The 18104-nt window shown below is 40.2% G+C and overlaps 1 protein-coding gene across 2 annotated transcripts in view; it reads left to right on the top strand.

The window, feature by feature from the left end:
- The window catches only part of ttc28 (tetratricopeptide repeat domain 28), a 278633-nt gene extending 261216 nt beyond the window's left edge, over positions 1-17417 (top strand). The window contains exons 21-35 of one of the 2 annotated variants that reach the window (XM_080304106.1): positions 1912-2086; positions 3835-3975; positions 5147-5291; positions 5412-5591; positions 5750-6318; positions 6408-6655; positions 7322-7446; positions 8683-8760; positions 8855-9014; positions 9519-9595; positions 11003-11026; positions 11313-11442; positions 14808-14915; positions 15017-15644; positions 15726-17417. In XM_080304106.1, coding sequence (XP_080160232.1) covers positions 1912-2086; positions 3835-3975; positions 5147-5291; positions 5412-5591; positions 5750-6318; positions 6408-6655; positions 7322-7446; positions 8683-8760; positions 8855-9014; positions 9519-9595; positions 11003-11026; positions 11313-11442; positions 14808-14915; positions 15017-15644; positions 15726-16836 — 3899 coding nt within the window. In that variant the 3' untranslated portion in view covers positions 16837-17417. The remainder of the gene's footprint in view (positions 1-1911; positions 2087-3834; positions 3976-5146; positions 5292-5411; positions 5592-5749; positions 6319-6407; positions 6656-7321; positions 7447-8682; positions 8761-8854; positions 9015-9518; positions 9596-11002; positions 11027-11312; positions 11443-14807; positions 14916-15016; positions 15645-15725) is intronic. The other variant, XM_080304107.1, reaches the window with a different exon arrangement.
- Positions 17418-18104: the final 687 nt, after the last annotated feature.

Genomic DNA, 18104 nt, shown 5'->3' with positions numbered 1-18104 from the left:
AGTTTGTAATGTTGTCCATCCTGGTCACTACCAGTTAAAATCTTAACATCTTAAATTTAGTCAGCTTGACCTCTGCCCCATGTCCTTTTGTAAGTGCTACTGTCTGCAAGCCATACATTATAGCAGGCCTCACTATCCTCCTATAAACCTTTTCTTTCTGCCTGACACACATCTCCAGCCACTCCATCCTGCCTCTAACCCTTTCCACTCTTCATCCTCTTCATAGTTACCCTCACTACCTCCTTACTAATCCTCTGCACTTTGTGATTCAAGTAGCCTAAGCTGATGCATGAGGCTACCCTCAGTGACAGATGGTGAGAAGAAATGGGTATATTTGCATACTTGTCGCTTGGTGCCTGTACGCTCAGGTTTTCCTTAGGGGATAGGATTGTTTCTTTCTTGCACCTTCCAACAGTTCAGTGTGCCTGGCTTCCTTAGAGTCCCTGTATCTGCTGGGGACTCCACTGTTATACTGGAGTACACTGAAAGAAATGGCCTACTCAATGTAACCCAAGGACTGGTCTGTCCTGAACACCTGGTTTGAGTATAATGGTGTCCATTAGTACACTTAACACAGGATGCTCTAGTATGCAAGTTCATGATTGATTTCGTAATTATATTATCAGATCTCTGTCCACATGTCTTGGATACTCGGGTAAAGATAATATCAGAGCATTCAAGCGATCACTACTTGGTACTGAGTTGGATCAGGTCTCACGTGTGATGGGGATGATGCTGGACAGGCCTGATGTCCCCAGATGTGTAGTGACGATGCAGTGGGAGTGTCTGGCAGAGGCCCTGGTCTGTGAGATCTTCTACTCCCACCTCCAGCAGAACTTTTACAGCACACTAAGTGAGGCTGGAGACACTGAGTCAGAGTGGACCATGTTCCGTCCCTCCGTTACTGAGATTTTGGAGATGAGAAAAGACGTTCAGATATTTCTGTGCTTTTTTTCTAAAATAGTTGTAAATAAAATGTCCCATATTTTTAAAGGGATTAATAGGTGCATAATTATAAATGTACTGATACTGGTGTCCACTTCCAATTAAGTCAATAATCATGATTAAGTAATGCTTTAATGAGAAGTATGAAATTCAGGTTTGCAAAATCATTTGGAATTGGTCTTAACACAGCTGTTGTAGAAAGGGATTCATGTTTCCATGGGCCTGAAGAACTTTTCAGTTTAGTCATCAATAACATTTAAATAATATGACTACAGTAGTCTGTAATGGACTGGATCTATATGCACTTTTCAAGGCTTATTGATTACTTAAAGCACTGCATGCATGCAGCTTTTATAATTATCACACACACTCTACCACCTGTCCTACACCCATTCCAATGGGATGGGAAGGCATAAGAGCATGTATAAATGTTAAAAAAAAAAAAAAGCAGGGATTATATCTTTGGTATTAAAAAAACAGAGTTGTACTATCTGTGTTGTACTATGAGTTGTCATAACTGCTGTGGCATGGGATACTGAGATGTAGTGATGTTGTCATGACTTCAGTGGGAATTCATTTAAGTTCTGTGAGACAAAACCAAAAAGGGTCTTGACTGAGACGATCATCCTTAAGGTCTTTGTAATGCTAGGGTGACATTTACCACTAATTCTCTTCAAAGGGTGAACACTTTTTGCAGTCTTTCCTCCAGGGCTACCTGCAGGCTGAAATGTCACTTATATCTACATATATCAGATATGACATTTGAGGAAATTTATACTGCAAAGATGATCACTCTTTGGCTGCATGGCTTTTCCTCTAAGGGGACCCTTAAGAAACAACGACGGAAGCACCATTTAGTGTCTGCACTACATACTGCCACACACACACACACACACACACACATGCTGACAAATGGGCACACACATAGTGCTGTAACCTGCTTATGTTTTTCCTGAAACGTTACAGGTATCGTGAAGTTTAATGAGGTGTATCTTGGAGAAGCAGGACTGGAGGTGTCTGAGTTCAAGGATGGTAGTGGGAGCCCACAAAGTGGAGAAGGAGCTGTTGGAGGTTCCCTTTCTCTGGAGCAATACATCCACAATGCTAGAGAGGCTCTGGGAGTGGATAGTCATTATAACAGGTAGTGCCACCTTTGATAGATGCCAGTGAATGATTGTTACCAGCACCTTTTAACTCAATGAAGTATTTTCTTTATGCCTCATACTGCTGACATAACTTTGTAGCTGACAGTGACAACTTTATTCCATTAAACAGGTTAATGGAGCGTAATGCAGATATTTCATGGTCTCATGAGCATATGTTTAAGCCTTTCCACGAGGCTGATGTTCAAAGTTTTGTGACATGTCTTAAATCCCTGTCTGACTACTAGCACACATACAAAGAAAAATTACGTGGTTGACCAGTTGTGTTGAGCTTAACAACTATGGTAAATATGTTATTAATCACTATAGATGCATTTTCAATCTGTATTTCCCTCTGTGTATAGTACATTTTACATATCTGAAGAAAGGATAGGCTTCCAGGCAGAGTCTAGCAGTATCCAAGAGAAAGACTGTCAGCCCAGAAAACACAGGCATAAAAAAAATAATGAAAAACCTCTAATCTGGTCAAAATTGTTTCATTGGTGTGCTAAACTGTGGAACTGTTTTTAAGATCATTGTTATTAAGTCACCCTATGGTAATGTGGTACATGTCATTGTCTACAGAAGATAAATCTCAGTTATTGTAGAGATATGACTTTTCTGTCTGGGGCTAGCATGGTTAATATTTGAGGCTTTGGATGATTTGTCTTGACATTAGCTTGATGGACTCCAATTACATTTTATACAAAGAAAGAGTCAGACTGACTTTGGAGACATTGACTTTTTTTGTAGGCTTACCATGTGTTTGACATTTGAGGCTTAGAGTTAATCGGGCAATCCAAGATTTCCATGAAGTTCTGTACAAACTTTTGGAATAGATTGTAGGTGAACCTTCTCTCATTTAAACAAAAGTGAGCAAAACATGATAGAGAAGACGCATGCTTTGTGTCTGTCTTCCTTTTTTCCTGCTCTCTCCTGCCAGTTTTCTCTATTCTCAATTATACTGCCCACAACTCTCAGGCCTTGGTTGGCATAGCTGGATGACTTTGTAAATCACTACCATGTGTTGTGCCAGCAAATGTTCCCCCATACAAACTGCATCTCAACTTACTGTGAAAACCACTGCAGTGGAGTCACTGCAGCCAGCAGATTCACTACTTCTGGTGTGTGTGTGTGTGTGTGTGTGTGTGTGTGTGTGTGTGTGTGTGTGTGTGTGTGTGTGTGTGTGTGTGTGTGTGTGTGTGTGTTGATATTGTGGTGATTCACGCTGTTGTGTGTGGTTTATTATGAGTCCCACTCATCTAAGCATGACAAGTTTTTGCAGATACACAGCATAAAAATGTTTTCCAAACCACTAGTAGCACTTTACTGCCCTTTAGCATGTATCCAGGTATCAGAAACTGCTATTACCTTCCTGAGTGTGTAAAATCTACAGCCAGAGGATTCCATAAAAAGTTATTTTAATTCCAAGTCATCGCTCTATCACATACTGCTCCAGTAATTAATTACTACTTGTTTCTTCCTTTTGTACATTTTCCTAAGATTGTCAGTTCATTCATCAGTCTGAAACAAACTACTTTCTTCTCTCCCTTTAAGACCGCCCTCTTTTTAAGCCTGCCTTCTTTTGACTGGCTTCTGCTTGTAAACAGAATGTTTGACCATACTTATGCTTTTGAGTTGACACTGTTAGAGATATATGCATGCACCTAGCATTTTGGTTGCAATCTTTAGACAAGGCTGTATAATAGAACAATTATGTATCACTGTCTCTATTGCCATTTTGCAGAGTCTTCTCAAGTAGTGAGACAGAGAGTGAAGCTGGAGATCTGTTGGAGCAGCAGTTTGAGGAGCTGAACAAAAAACTCATCTCTGCCACAGACCCTACAGGCTATCTCCACATGGTGTCCAGAAATAATCTCTTCAACAGGTTTGACTCAGAGTTCTTGTAAACTGCGAGAGTATATTGGCTATATGTCCAGAGGGTGCTACTTTAGGTTTAGCTCTGACTTTACTTAACTTCACTGCATAGTGAGTTGGTACTGCATCTCCTCTACTACATTATTAGCAACAAGCTTTTTTCAATTTATCTTACATTGAGAGATTTGGCCAAACTAAAAGCTAACTAGTGGCTAACCAAAAATGCAAAACAAGAAAAAGAAAAAGCCCAAAGTTCTAATTTTAATTCCAAAACAGATGATAGACAGGCAATGGGGAAAATAAAACAGGTAAAGAATAACCAAGTTCATGAATCATAGCAAAAGGTCATAAACAAGGACCACAAGAAACTGCTGGATCACTTGGCTCCAAAGAAAACAGGACAGTCTATGAAGTGTGAACTAACGGACAGGAGGTGTGCATGTATACTGTACATTGGGAAGGCTGGCTGGATAACTGGACACAGGCAAGACAAATTTGAATCAAGTCAGTACCCCAGACGATTACTAAGAAGGGACAAATGATAACGACAGGAAGTGAACCTGACATAAGTCCAAAATGACCAAGAATAACTCAATAATACAGTATTTAAACAGAAATCTACAACTATGAGAAGTCCATTTTTCACAACTTTTTTTTCCCACTACATTTAAACATAACACAAACTCTACAAGGTGTTGCTACACAACGAATAATTTAAACATTTAAAACATTTTGAAACATGCAGTGAAAAATCGGATCTAATTGGAAACTAAACAGATCATCATGATACAAAATATGGGCACAAAATATTGCAGTTGCAGTCATAATACAAAGGTCTTCATAGGATTAGATACATTTAACTTGTAAGAAGCTGTATGCATAGGAACTTGAAGGGAAACAAAAACATTGCAAATATGTTTTTATAGTTACTTGAATTTGCAAAACTTCTGTTCATTGTGACAAAAAAGGAAATGTTAAACTATAACACATTACTCAAAATCCTGATGAGCAAGTTAGCAAGCTAACATTACCATTCAGTTAATATCACCAGTGCTTAAGTAGAGCTTCATAGAGCTGCATGACTATAACATCATCATGATTATAGGTTCATAGCTGTTTTCAAACAGGATAACTATATGTTGGAGTGTATTACATTTCTTGTGTATTTCTGCCTCTAATAGAAGCTGTCAGAGCATGACGAGTCTGTACAGTACCACTGTATCTCCAGTAAAGGACGGCTTATCTTCTCCCCTCTTCAGACCAAGTAACACTGGCAAACCTCCTCTGCGGGCCCTTTATGACTTGCTCATAGCGCCAATGGAAGGGGTATGTATGTGTGTCTCCAAGGAAAGACTTATATTTCAATTCACGATTTGAATTTGTCTTCTTTATGGTTTTTCACACAAATCTGTGTGTTACGATTGCCCTCCACCTCTCTCTATACAGGGCCTGATGCACAGTAGTGGACCCGTGGGTAGACACAGACAACTTGTGTTAGTTCTGGAGGGAGAATTATACCTAATTCCATTTGCCTTGCTCAAAGGCAGCTCCTCTAATGAGTACCTGTATGAAAGGTTCAGTCTAATTTCTGTACCTTCTTTAGCCAGCCTGGGAGCAACAATAAAGGTAAGTCATTTTGGTACCCTTTGATTTCTGATAATCGATGTAAAGTAACATATATTGTATTTGTCAAACTATTCCGACATATGTGTTTATTCAATTAATTATTTAAAATATTTATTGCTTATTATAATATTTCTGTATCAAATGTGTTCAAACTGCAGCCTCATGCTCGACGCAGTGGACACTTATTTTGTCCAGATGGAGGCTCAATGGCTGCAGTGGTCGGTGCACCTCATTTGCCACCGAGTGTCATGGACCGTTGGCTATGGGGGCCCTTACCCTCAGCCCAAGAGGAAGCCCTGTGGCTGGGAGAGCAGCTGGGATGTCATCCCCTAACGGGAGCCAATGCCACAAAGGATCGCATTTTAGCAGCTCTGAGTCAAGCAGAGTGTGTTCACTTTGCCACACATATATCTTGGAAGCTTGCAGCTTTGGTCCTTGCCCCTAGCCAAGAGCATGCTGGAGGAGATGGGGCAGGTGGCCGACCAAAGGAGAAATCACCCCGCAGGATGTCAGTGTCAGGCGAAGCAGCAGATCAGGGTGGAAAAGTGAAGGGTTTGTTTTCAAAGAGCAGCCCAGAGAGACTCAGAGGAGCAGATGAAAGGAGTGAGGATGGTGAAAGTGTGTGTGAGGTAGAGAGTATCTGTGATAGTCCACCACTTCAAGATTTCCTTCTTACTGCTGCTGATATACTGGACCTTTGTCTGACTGTCAAACTGGTGGTCCTGAGGTATAACTATTCACAGATTTGGTTTTTTACACAGGCTTTTCTTAGCTTTTGACTGTCCCATGTAACTCTTTGACCCTTTGCCACCTCAGGTTGTACCCAGAGTCCGGCAGCAAGGTAACAGCAGATGGAGTTGTGGGGTTGACTCGAGCGTTCTTGGCTGCAGGGGTCCAGTGTGTGTGTGTCTCTTTGTGGCCTGTGCCAGTAGCTGCCTCTAAACTGTTCACACACACCTTCTACACAGCTCTTCACAATGGGACCAAAGCCAGTGCAGCTCTGACGGAAGCCATGAAGACACTGCAGAGCAGCAAGCACTTCTCACACCCCTCCAACTGGGCTGGTTAGCAAACAATCATTAATGTAAAATACTAAAGCTTGACTCAGTTGCTTTGAGCCACAGCACGCAGACACAAGAGGAGTAGCTGTAAAATATAGTGGAGCATTTATCAGCTAACCAATTTCTTCGTTCAAATGAGCTAAAAGGAACCAATTAGTTTGTACAACTTAGCAATGTCAATGTCTGAGATATGTTAGATGATACGTAAACGCTATAAACTAAAAAAAAGAATAATTGTTGTGGCCACTGTATCCAATATGGCAAGTCTGTTGGGGTGTTACTGGTCAGCAGTGATATGTGTGTTCAAGCAAGGTATGAGAAAGAGCAAACCATGAACTAGAAGTGGGCGGATCAATCCAATTATCGATAGCATTGATACCAATGCTGGTATTGATTTTGGGTCGATACTAGTACAGCAGGATCAACACTTTGTTTCTATTCTTCAAGTTTATTATGTAGCCCACTGTGTTACATAAGTTATTTACTGGCGATGAAAATTTTACCTTAAACATGTCATGCCTATTTTATTCATAACTTACAGCACATTTAAACAACAGAAGCTAACCCAAGGTGCTTTGGAGACGGCTACATTTACATTTCAGAACTCCAAAAAACACAGTTTCAATATGCACGAGAAACCGAAAGATGTGTTTTGTTGTATTTTTTTAGGTTACATGCTTATTGGCAATGATGTAAAGCTGAACAGTCCCATGTCACTGGTTGGCCAAGCCCTGGTAGAGATCCTTCAGTACCCAGAGAGGGCCAGGGATGCCCTGAGAGTGTTGTTACACTTGGTAAGACTTCTTCAAACTTTGCAGTCTCGCTTTCTCTATTAGTTCTCTATTAGTAAGTTTAAAATTCAAAAGATGAATTTAGATATCAGTTCAATAAAACGACAGCCGATTTGTCATAAATACTACTGGAAAATCTTAAATGAGCATGACTTTAATCACTTTAATTAGAAATGTGGCTTTTATTTTTTGTCAGAGCATCCAAAGATTAACTATTGTAAAGATCACAAATGTGAATACTGGCTTAACTGCTTTTTATAGCAGTTATTTTATGTCATTTAATTAAAGACTGTTGATTGAAAAAAGTTTTTAAAAACCCATATGAAAACATTATATTAAGTTTAGATAATTCATACTGAGCTATTTTAATGACTTTATGACTTTGCATCAAAGAAGTATTGAACAATAAAGAAAGTCATTACATTCAGCGCAAGGTCTGTGTGAACGTGTTAACCTACTTTGACAGCAAATTGCTTTTTTTCTGCAGTGCTTCTTATCTCTACCCCTCTTGATTTGGGGACATCACTTTCCCTCCATCTAAGGAAAAAGAATTCAAATGTGACAGACTGGGGAGACTATACTTAGCTCTCATGAAGATCAATAAAAATCTAATACAGTGAATCATAACTTTAGTTATCATCATCAGACTTCCATCAGAGCATGTTGCCGAAATTTCACAGTCATTGCGGTTCCAGCATGCTGGTGTTAGCTGATACCTTAGAGCATTATGGTCACGTCTGGCTCTAAATAGCATGGCAGGGGGGTAAAATGCTAACCTAACATTAAAGCCTTAAAGATGCAGAGTCCAGAATGATGTCAGTGAGTGCTGCCATTGTGGCTACGGTCCTCTTTTATGGAATAAAGTGCAGTATGAATGTGTGAATGAGGCTTGTAGTAGAGCTTAGACTAGAAAACTGCTGTATAAATATCACTCCACAATCCACGCACAGAGATCTGAGGTATCAATGAGAAATGGTAAAGCTATTTTCTGGTGAATTCTGGAATTAAAATGCTTCTTAAGGAAGCACCCATGATTGTGTTCAACACAAAGAAAACATCTTGATTGCTAATGAAATGCATGATTATCAATCAAGATGTTTTCTTTTAATTTTCTTTCAGTTTTGTCCTGTCCAGAAAATGTTAAATTGTTTGTGAATGGCACCTCAAAACACATTTTTCCCACATCTGAACATTCCAGTCTGATTAAATAACACAATTTGTGCCTGTTTCTGTCCACAGGTTGAGAAATCACTACAGCGCATTCAGAGTGGCCAGTGTAACCCAATGTACACATCGCAGCAAAGTGTGGAGAATAAGGTCTGTGTGTTGGTCTTTCCTTCTCCTTCTCTTTAAATGTCAACCTTTGTGTATTCTCTGTTCATGTCCACATGTCTCCTCTGTGCTGGGTAAGGTCGGCGGGGTGCCTGGGTGGCAGGCCCTACTCTCTGCAGTGGGTTTTCGGTTGGACTTCTCTGGTAGTGTTGCTGGACTCCCTGCGGCAGTTTTTTTTCCTATGTCAGATCCTGGGGATCGACTGCAGCAGTGCAGTACCACTCTACAGTCACTGCTTGGTAACAGAGTTTTTCCATTATTCAAAACATCTCCTATCAGTCATACTGATAAAATCATATTTGTTTAATGTACAGTATCTCACAAAAGTGAGTACAACCCTCACATTTTTGTAAAAATGTTATTATATCTTTTCATGGGACAACACTGAAGATATGACACTTTGATATAATGCAAAGTACTCAGTGTACAGCTTGTACAACAGTGTAAATTTGCTGTCCCCTCTAAATAATTTAACACACAGCCATTATTGCCTTTACATTGTATCAAACTATCATATCTTCAGTGTTGTCCCATGAAAAGATGTAACGAAATATTTACAAAAATGTGAGGGGTGTACTCACTTTTGCAAGATACCCTATATTAGCAAGAGAATAATTCAGATTATATTTTTATTTCAACTTATAGCTCTTTTGTAAAATGTTACACTAGGTTGTATTAGTTGTTCGTGATCAAGATATGACAGTGCTATAGAAATTTCTGATTAACTTTCTGTGCATCCCCAGGTCTTACTCCTCCAGCCTTACAGGCACTCTGTAAGCTGGTCACAGCATCTGAGGCTGGAGAACAGCTCATTCATAAGGTACTATCATGTTGGACAGGTGGTCATGACAGTGGTTGAAGAACTACGCACATCAAAAAATAAGATCTCCCTCCACCACCTGTTTTTATTCTTGGCCTTTACCTAAGTAACGTTGAGAGTTCCAAGCTCAAAAAGCTGGGGGATGGTATTATTGTGTTGCTTAAACTTGGGTGCTCTACCAGAGGCCTCGGAGTTTGGGTGTTCTATTTTAGCTGTACCAGGGGCTGAAGGACCAACTGGTGCAGATGCACTCTTCTGAACAGAGACCTCTGTTTTGGGGTTACAGCTCCTAATGTTTCTATTACCATTGGGACAACTTTGGACTTTACCTTCCACATCTACTCCAGTTTCTCCTCCTGGCCCTGGTAACTCTCTATTTTCTTGTGGCCCTTCTTCCCAGTGTTGCTGTCCACCACTATGTCATGTTGGTTGGCCAGTAGCTGCTTGTCTGTCTGGAACTCAAAGTCCGACATGACCATACCCCTATTATTCTTAACCACCTTTGCAGTGCCTCCCCCCCCCCTCCCCCCATCTGAAAGTGGGGACTTTTAGTCCATATGCAGCTCAGATGTTCCTGTACACTATTCAAGGCACTGAGTCATAGGCTGAGTCTTATGGTCAATCCAGGCAGAGCTCCGGTCGGCTTGCCTGATCTTAGAGTCCTGGTGTAAAAACAGCAATTCTGTCATTGTAGGTAGCTAAGCGTCATCTAGTTCACTTCCAATGCTTCTTCTATCAGGGTCGGCTCATTGTGTCCACACTGCTCACTCATTCCCACTGGGTTGTAGCCTCTCAACCTCTAGCTTTGATAGTAACTGTGTTCTACTGATGTTGCACCATTAATTGATGCCCTGAGCTATTAGGTGCTTCTTAGTCAGTGAGGATGTTATATTTCTATTCATCCATAGTTCCCACATGCATTGCATATATACAGAAAGAGAGAGATTTCCATTTTTTTCCATAACTGTAGGGAAGTAAAATTTACTGAATATGGTTAGTAATCTAGTTCATTTGCATGACTGCTTTCTGCAAACACACTCAACACTGCATGCATTGTTGTTTCCCAACCCTAGCATGCATCTGGTCAGCATGGTCATGAGATATTCTGCACACTTGTCTTTTAACCACTCATAACTAAAACAGATTGCTTGTATAGCTAGTTGGTAAAGTGCAGAGCACCCCCCACTCTTCACTCTAATTTTTCATTTTGCAGTCATTTGTTTGGTTTCATCATTCTTTGCTTGCTGTAGCCCTCCATAAATACTATATGGGTATCATCAAGAATTGCCTGCATAAGCACATCATCATTCATGCATGGCTGAGAATACAGTAATTCAAACACAACAATTACACAAAAATAAATAACTAAAGTTCTGTTTCTTCTTCTGTCATACACACCTCACAAAGGCAGTTAAAAGTGTGGCAGGAATGGTAAGTGTTTCATGATGAAACTTCTGGCTTGAGTTCAAAAGTACAACACTCGTCAAAGCAGGCACAAACACATTCAGACACTAAGATGTTTTATTTGAATATTCTTTGTGAAGTGCGTGCTTTATCTGTCCTTGTTTATTGAGAATTGTTGATTTACACTGGAGTATTTTTATTTAATACAATCCTTATATGTTCTCAAATGTGAGGTAATAAATAAGTTAAAAACTGAAAAAGTATAAACACTCATCCAGCACTCCAGTCATTATATCTTCTTTCCTCTCCATAGCTTCACCAAGTGTTGGTTCAGTTGCAGTCAGGCGACAAAGAGCAAGACTTTCCACTGGCTCCCATTCAAGTGTCAATTAGTGTGCAGCTCTGGAGGCTGCCAGGCTGCCACGAGTTCCTGGCTGCACTGGGTGAGTCATCCTTAAAAGAAACTTAGTTTCACATTTTTTTTATACCTCCTTGTCAGTGATCTACTGCATCACCCATGTCAGTTGTAAGTAAAGAAAATGTCGGTAAATACTAGCACAGAGCAAAAAATTATGTTATAATATTCAGAACATATTGAAACACATCTATATGCATTGAGCTTCTGATTAAGGTTCTTTTATAGTGTTGTTTCTTGGTTTACATTGTAAATACTTTTGTTTATCCTTTTCCATCTGTCTTTGATGCTTATATGTCTACTTATTTTCCTGTTTGTCTTTGTGTGAGCTTTCATATCACCTACTGAACACCCCTTATCAGACGCTTTTGCTTTTTACTGAATTATGTTTGTGAGAAAGGACTCAAGCTCTACAGTTAGTATGTTAAATGATAAAGTTCTTTGTAATGAATTGGAAAAACACTGAACATATATGGCTTGTTTGGAAGGGTTGTCAGAAGAAAGCCTTCTCTCTCTAAAAAGAACATGACAGCATGGCTGTTTTATTGCATCTGAACAAATAAAATAAAAAATCTGGAACAATGTCCTTTGCACAGACAAGAGCAAAGTGGAGATGTTTAGCATTAAAGAAAAGCACCACCTTCAGCAAAAACCGAACACATCATATTAGCACAAACGCCTCATACCACCATCTGTCAAATAGTCAAAGTCAAATTTATTTATATAGCACATTTAAAACAACAAATGTTGACCAAGGTGCTGTACAATTAAGGTAATCAAAAGAAATAAAAACATCGGGAGACATGATAAAAGTTAAGAAAAAGAATAATAAAATTAGAAGATTTGAGTAAGAATAAGAAAAATAAAAGTAATACAAACTCCATCCATCCATCCATCTTCATCCGCTTTGTCCGGGGCCGGGTCGCGGGGGCAGCAGCCTAAGCAAAGAGGCCCAGACCTCCCTCTCCCCAGCCACCTCCTCCAGCTTGTCCGGGGGAATACCAAGGCGTTCCCAGGCCAGCCGAGAGATATAATCTCTCCAGCGTGTCCTGGGTCTGCCCCGGGGCCTCCTCCCGGTGGGACATGCCTGGAACACCTCACCCAGGAGGCGCCTTGTCAGATGCCCGAACCACCTCAGCTGGCTCCTTTCGATACAAACTCATTTTGATTTAAAAGCCATGGAGTAAAAGTCAGTTTTCAGACAGGTTTTAAAAGTGTCCAATGTTGGGGAGGTCCTGCAGTTTGTTCCATAATTTAGGAGCAGTCATGGCAAAGGCCCGATCTCTGTGCTTTAATCAGCCAGCAGCAATTGATCCGCAGACCTTGCAGGAGTGTACCAATTTAAAAGATCAGAAAGGTATGAGGGTGCTAACCCCTGCAATACCTTAAAAACAAATAATAAAATCCTAAACCTAATTCTAAAACTAACTGGCAGCCAGTGTAATGATGCCAGTATGGAGGATATGTGTTCTCGCTTGCGTGTGCCAGTTAGTAACTGTGCTGCAGGGTTTTGGACCAGCTGTAGACAGCTAACTGATGACAGACTAATACCAGAGTAAAGACTATTACAGTAGTCGAGGTGAGATGAAATGAAGGCATGGATAGCTCTCTCAAAGTCTCTAAAACAGAGAAATGGCTTCACTTTAGCAAGTAGCCGAAGATGAAAGAAACTGATTTGATTACAGCATTAATCTGTTTGTCAAACGTTAGATTAGAGTCAAAGATAACTCCTAGGTTCCTCGCAGAAGGTTTTTTATAAATTTCTAAGGGGCCAAAGTTGCAGTGGTCACAGGAACTAAACACAATCACCTCTGCTTTCTGTTCATTTAGGTTAAGAAAGTTTAAAGTCATCCATGCCTTAACATCCTTTTTAAAAAATAAACCCATAGGGAGCATATAAATTGAAAAGAGAACTGGGCCAAGAATGGACCCCTGGGGGACCCCACAAGAAAGTGGGTTTTTTGAGGATGATGTATCCCCCAATCTAACAGAAAAGCATTGGTTGGACAGGTAAGATTTAAACCACTCCAATGCAGTCCCTTCGATTCCGACAGTGTTCAAGCCGAGAGATAAGAATCCTATGATCTACGGTCAAAGGCAGCACTGAGGTCTCATAGTATTGAAATGGCAGGATCTCCCGAGTCAGTAAAAGTTAAAAGGTCATTAAAAACTTTTAAAAGAGCAGTTTCAGTGCTGTGGTGTGCTTTAAAACCAGACTGAAATACTTCACTAATGCCATTTTTATATAGAAAGTTGTGGCGCTGAAGAAGGACTAGGACTTTAGAAAGAAAAGACAATTTAGAAATTGGTCTGTAGTTGGATAAAATTGCTGGATCCATGTTTTGTTTTTTAAGAATAGGTTCCACCACAGTAGGGACTCACCCGGACTGAAGACTGCTATTGACAATAGACAGCAAACTCATGCCCACAGTGTCAAAAACATCAGCACTTTAATGACGTTAAATAGTGCTTACCAAAGCAATTTGAGGAAAATGAACGAACATCTGTGGATTGATTCCAAACGGTTCTCATGTTTCCTCATTTTTCCAATCTTGTCATTTAGGAATATGTTGGGTGCCAGGAAGCGTAACATGTTGACGATTTGACACCTAGCGTAAAATATTACGCCTCGAGAGTGAGAACGTGTTGTTTATATAGATTTTAGAGCCGTGTATACTCAAATCCAGATTATATCTTTTTCAGACAAGCCTCTGAATATTTCAGCAAGACAATGCTAAGACGCATACCGCAATTATAATGAACCCATGCTGTACAACGAACCATTGCTGTTGTACAATATGGCCAGGTGATGAACTGGCCTGTTTGCAATCCAGATTTTTGATCACCTGCAAACATCTGGCGTATCAAATGAAAAATACAACAACTGAACAACCAGCTGTTAAGTAGCTAGATTCATACATCAGACAAGACAACAGTCCACTCCAAAAATCCAGTAGCTGGTCTCTTCAGTTCCCAGACGTTTACAGACTGTTGTCAAAAGAAGAGAGTGGTAAACATGGACCTATTTCAACATTTTTTTTTTTTAGACGTGTTACTACCATCAAATTCATGCCCATGCTAATATGTTTCTTTAGATGGTACTGTACATTTTCTCAATTTAAACAATTGATATTTTTTTGTGTTCTATTGTGAATACATTATGGGTATACGAGATTTGTAAATCCTTGCATTCAGTTTTTATTCACATTTTCACAGCATCCCAACATTTTTGGGAATTGGTGGTTATATAGAATCATCATACTCATTTTGTAATCTAAAATGAATTAATAAAGTAACTAACTACTTTAGCAGTGAAGAACATAAAGCTTACTATTTGTCACTGAAGTACTCAGATTTGGCTTTTGGCTGGATTTTGTGCTCTGTCTTTGTCAGGTTTTGACCTTTGTGAAGTTGGTCAGGAGGAAGTGGTGCTGAAGACTGGAAAACAGGCCAGCAGACGCATCATGCATTTTGCCCTTCAGTCTCTTCTAGCACTGTTTGGTAAAAAATAAGTTATGACTTTGGACTTTCTCTTTTACTAAATCTTTCCCAATTTTCAACAAATTTTTCAAATCTCTCTCTCTCTCTCTCTTTTTAATCAGACTCAACAGAGCTTCCCAAGAGACTTAGCATAGACAGTTCATCCTCCCTGGAGTCTTTGTCCTCCTCCCAGTCAGCCTCCCAGCCACACTCTTTACCCCTTTCCTTAGGTTGCTACCCACCTCAACCCTCGATTTTGCCCCCCATGTGCCCTGACAGCCTTTCCTGCGATGCCATCTCAGTGTACAGCCTCAGCTCCCTTGCCTCATCTCTCAGTTTCCTGTCTAGACCTGAGCCTGCAGGAAGTGACATCATCAGCCAGCGCTCACATCAACAGCCAGAGAAGCCTTGTCAAGGCGCGGGCCTCTACACCCATTCAGGTGGTGTATCAAGAGGTCGATTGACCAGTAATGGAGGAGTATTATCGGGAGAAGGAGAGGACGAGGAGTATGCGGGGTACTCCATTATAAGCAGTGAGCCATTAGGTCGAGGAGGAAGCGAGTGTGACACTCTGCCTCTACCTGCAGGACATAGATTTGGCAGAGTTGGTGCTGGGAGAGCATCTGCCGGGCGGCATGGGTATCCTCTAACAGTTTCCTCAAAGGGAAGCATCAGCACACCTACATCTCCAATAAAAGCTCCAACGCTGCCACTAACAGTTAAGAATAACCCCAAAGTCAAGAAGGAAATGTAAGTTCAATACTTTTTGTTAAGTCAGAAAGAGTTACTCTTGAACTTCTTTTAAATGTATCTATATGTTTCATTTTCCAGCTCAACTCCTCAGCGGAAAGGAAAAGTCAGCAGCTCTGAGTCAGACCAGTCGAGCACTGAGACAGATAGCACAGTGAAATCCCAAGAGGAAAGGACAGGACCTGCAGGACAACTGGATCCCCAGGAGCTGGCCCAGAAGATCCTGGAGGAGACTGAGAGCCACATGCAAGCTGTGGAGAGCCTGCAGAAGGCAAACCTTAGAGGAAAGACACTGAAGGGAGCTGAGGGCAGAGATGAGTCTCTCAGCAGACAGAAATCGGTGTCCACTCCAACAACCCCAACTTTGACTCCTACAAATGGAGCCCAAGGGTTTCAGCCCTCTGAGACCAGTGCATTTAGCCGACCAACAAGTAGGGCAAGTCTAAAGTCTCCTCTCTCACTCTCTAGTCATCTTTCACCGCTCTCTACCTCTGTCTCAATCCCTCCTCCAACTCGGCCTAAACCACCATCTCGCTCCTCATCACTGCAGAAAATCAGCTCAGTCTACAGCAGCCAAGCTCATTCATCCCCTTCGTTATCTCTCTCAGTAAAAGATCAGGGTTCACCTCTCCCTACAGTCTCCCCAGATGTGCACATACAGGCTCAGCTCAAACTGAAATACCCCAGCTCGCCTTACACTGCCCACATCTCACCTTCACGCTCTCCTGCTGACAGTGCTCCATCCCCAGCCCTTTCCTATTCCTCCGCAGGATCTGTTTCAGCCTCTTCTAGCCCAGCAATCACCCCTAAGCTGCATCAATCCAAACAGGATAGCAAAATCCAGGCAATCCACAATTTAAAAACTTACTGGGCCAACGCCAGCCAGAAACCCAACATGCCATGTCCAGCCAGCTTACTCCGAGGTGAGAATAAAAAAATGAGTACAGTTCAGAAAGATGTTTTGGGTTTGCTGAATCTCTCACCTAGAAATGAGTCTATCAGGAAAAATGTAGGGGAACCTGAAGACCACAACACTGATGACAGACCAAATGTTCACCCAAACCTGGAGGCTAAACCACCTCCATCTCCAGCTGGCCTTCTCACACATTCTAAAGGAGGTGTCAGACTTCCCTCTGGGAATGGCTACAAGTTTCTCTCACCTGGACACTTTTTTCCATCTTCTAAATGTTAAGAATTTGAATATTTAGAGTCCTGAACACAGATTTAGGAGATCAATCTTCTGGTTAATATCTGTGCTTGTTCAATGATAAAATCTGCCCATTTTCAGTGGAAATACAACTACATTTTTAGCAATCCCTGCTGAGTTGCAGGAATGAAAAAGTACTCATTTCATACCGATGGTGATTTTACATGTTACTTTTTTGTGAAGGGATGTAAATGTTTTTGAATGTGATGACTGTGCCTTCTTCTGGAGAGAAATGGAAGGGCATAATAATTAAGAGAAGTGTTGAATCTCTAGCTTTAATTTTGTTTTTATGACTGACTAGAGGGCATGTGTCTCAATGCCTCCATGTACACTGAACAGAAATGCTTTTAACCTGCAGTCTGCTTACTGAATGAACATTTTACATCAGCCTAAATGCTTGCTTTCTTTGTACTGGCCTGGATTCAATCTTGAGTTATTGTTTAATAATTATTGTTTAATGTCATTACTGTTGGTTACTGATGTCATTTATTTTGAGTGTTTTCTAATTATTATTAATATAATCGTCACACAATTTATAAATACAATTAAAACAATGAAGAAGTAAAGACAACTTTTTGATATTTTATGCTAGTTTGGTTTCATGTGTGATTGCCAGCATGGTGCCCAAGTATTTATCTGATTTTATAACATGCAGTTTTGCTCCTTGCTTTGTCTTGCTTTGATCACATACAGCAATGTTCTATAATGAAAAAAATCTTCACACATTCTTTTTACTTATAATAAAAGCAAAATAGTAAATCTAGTTAAAAAGGGGGGGTAAAGGGAAGAATTGTGAATGTAATTCTTAACGTATTATAAGGATATACTGGATATTTATGAAACCATTTGTAGATACAGATATTAAAAGTGTTTAAAGAGTACAAGCTAACCAGGTGCAATACCGGTACTTGAATTAGTAATAAAAAAAATTAATATTTTCTAAACCACATTATTGCATATTAGACACTTTAAATTAGCCATCATTGTCTTATGTGCTCTTAGGTATTCCAGTACTTTTCGTTAGTAATAGATATTTACTTTGGACTTTTTAATGCAGGGCTTTTGTTTGTACTAAAGTATTTTTATAGTCTATTATGAGTACTTTTACTTCAGCAGCTTATCTTAATAGTTTCTTCACCATTGCTCTACTCTTAACACAGTACAGTAAATATTTATAGAGCTTTTATGATACTTAACAGTAACAAATGTCTTATTGTTCATAGTGTTCTTTTAATTTCCAGTGTTATTTAGAG

This window comes from Astatotilapia calliptera, chromosome 7 (genome assembly GCF_964374335.1).
Source record: "Astatotilapia calliptera chromosome 7, fAstCal68.1, whole genome shotgun sequence".
NCBI lineage: Eukaryota > Metazoa > Chordata > Actinopteri > Cichliformes > Cichlidae > Astatotilapia > Astatotilapia calliptera.
Note: the sequence above shows the minus strand (reverse complement) of the source record. Positions and strands in the feature narration are given on the sequence as shown.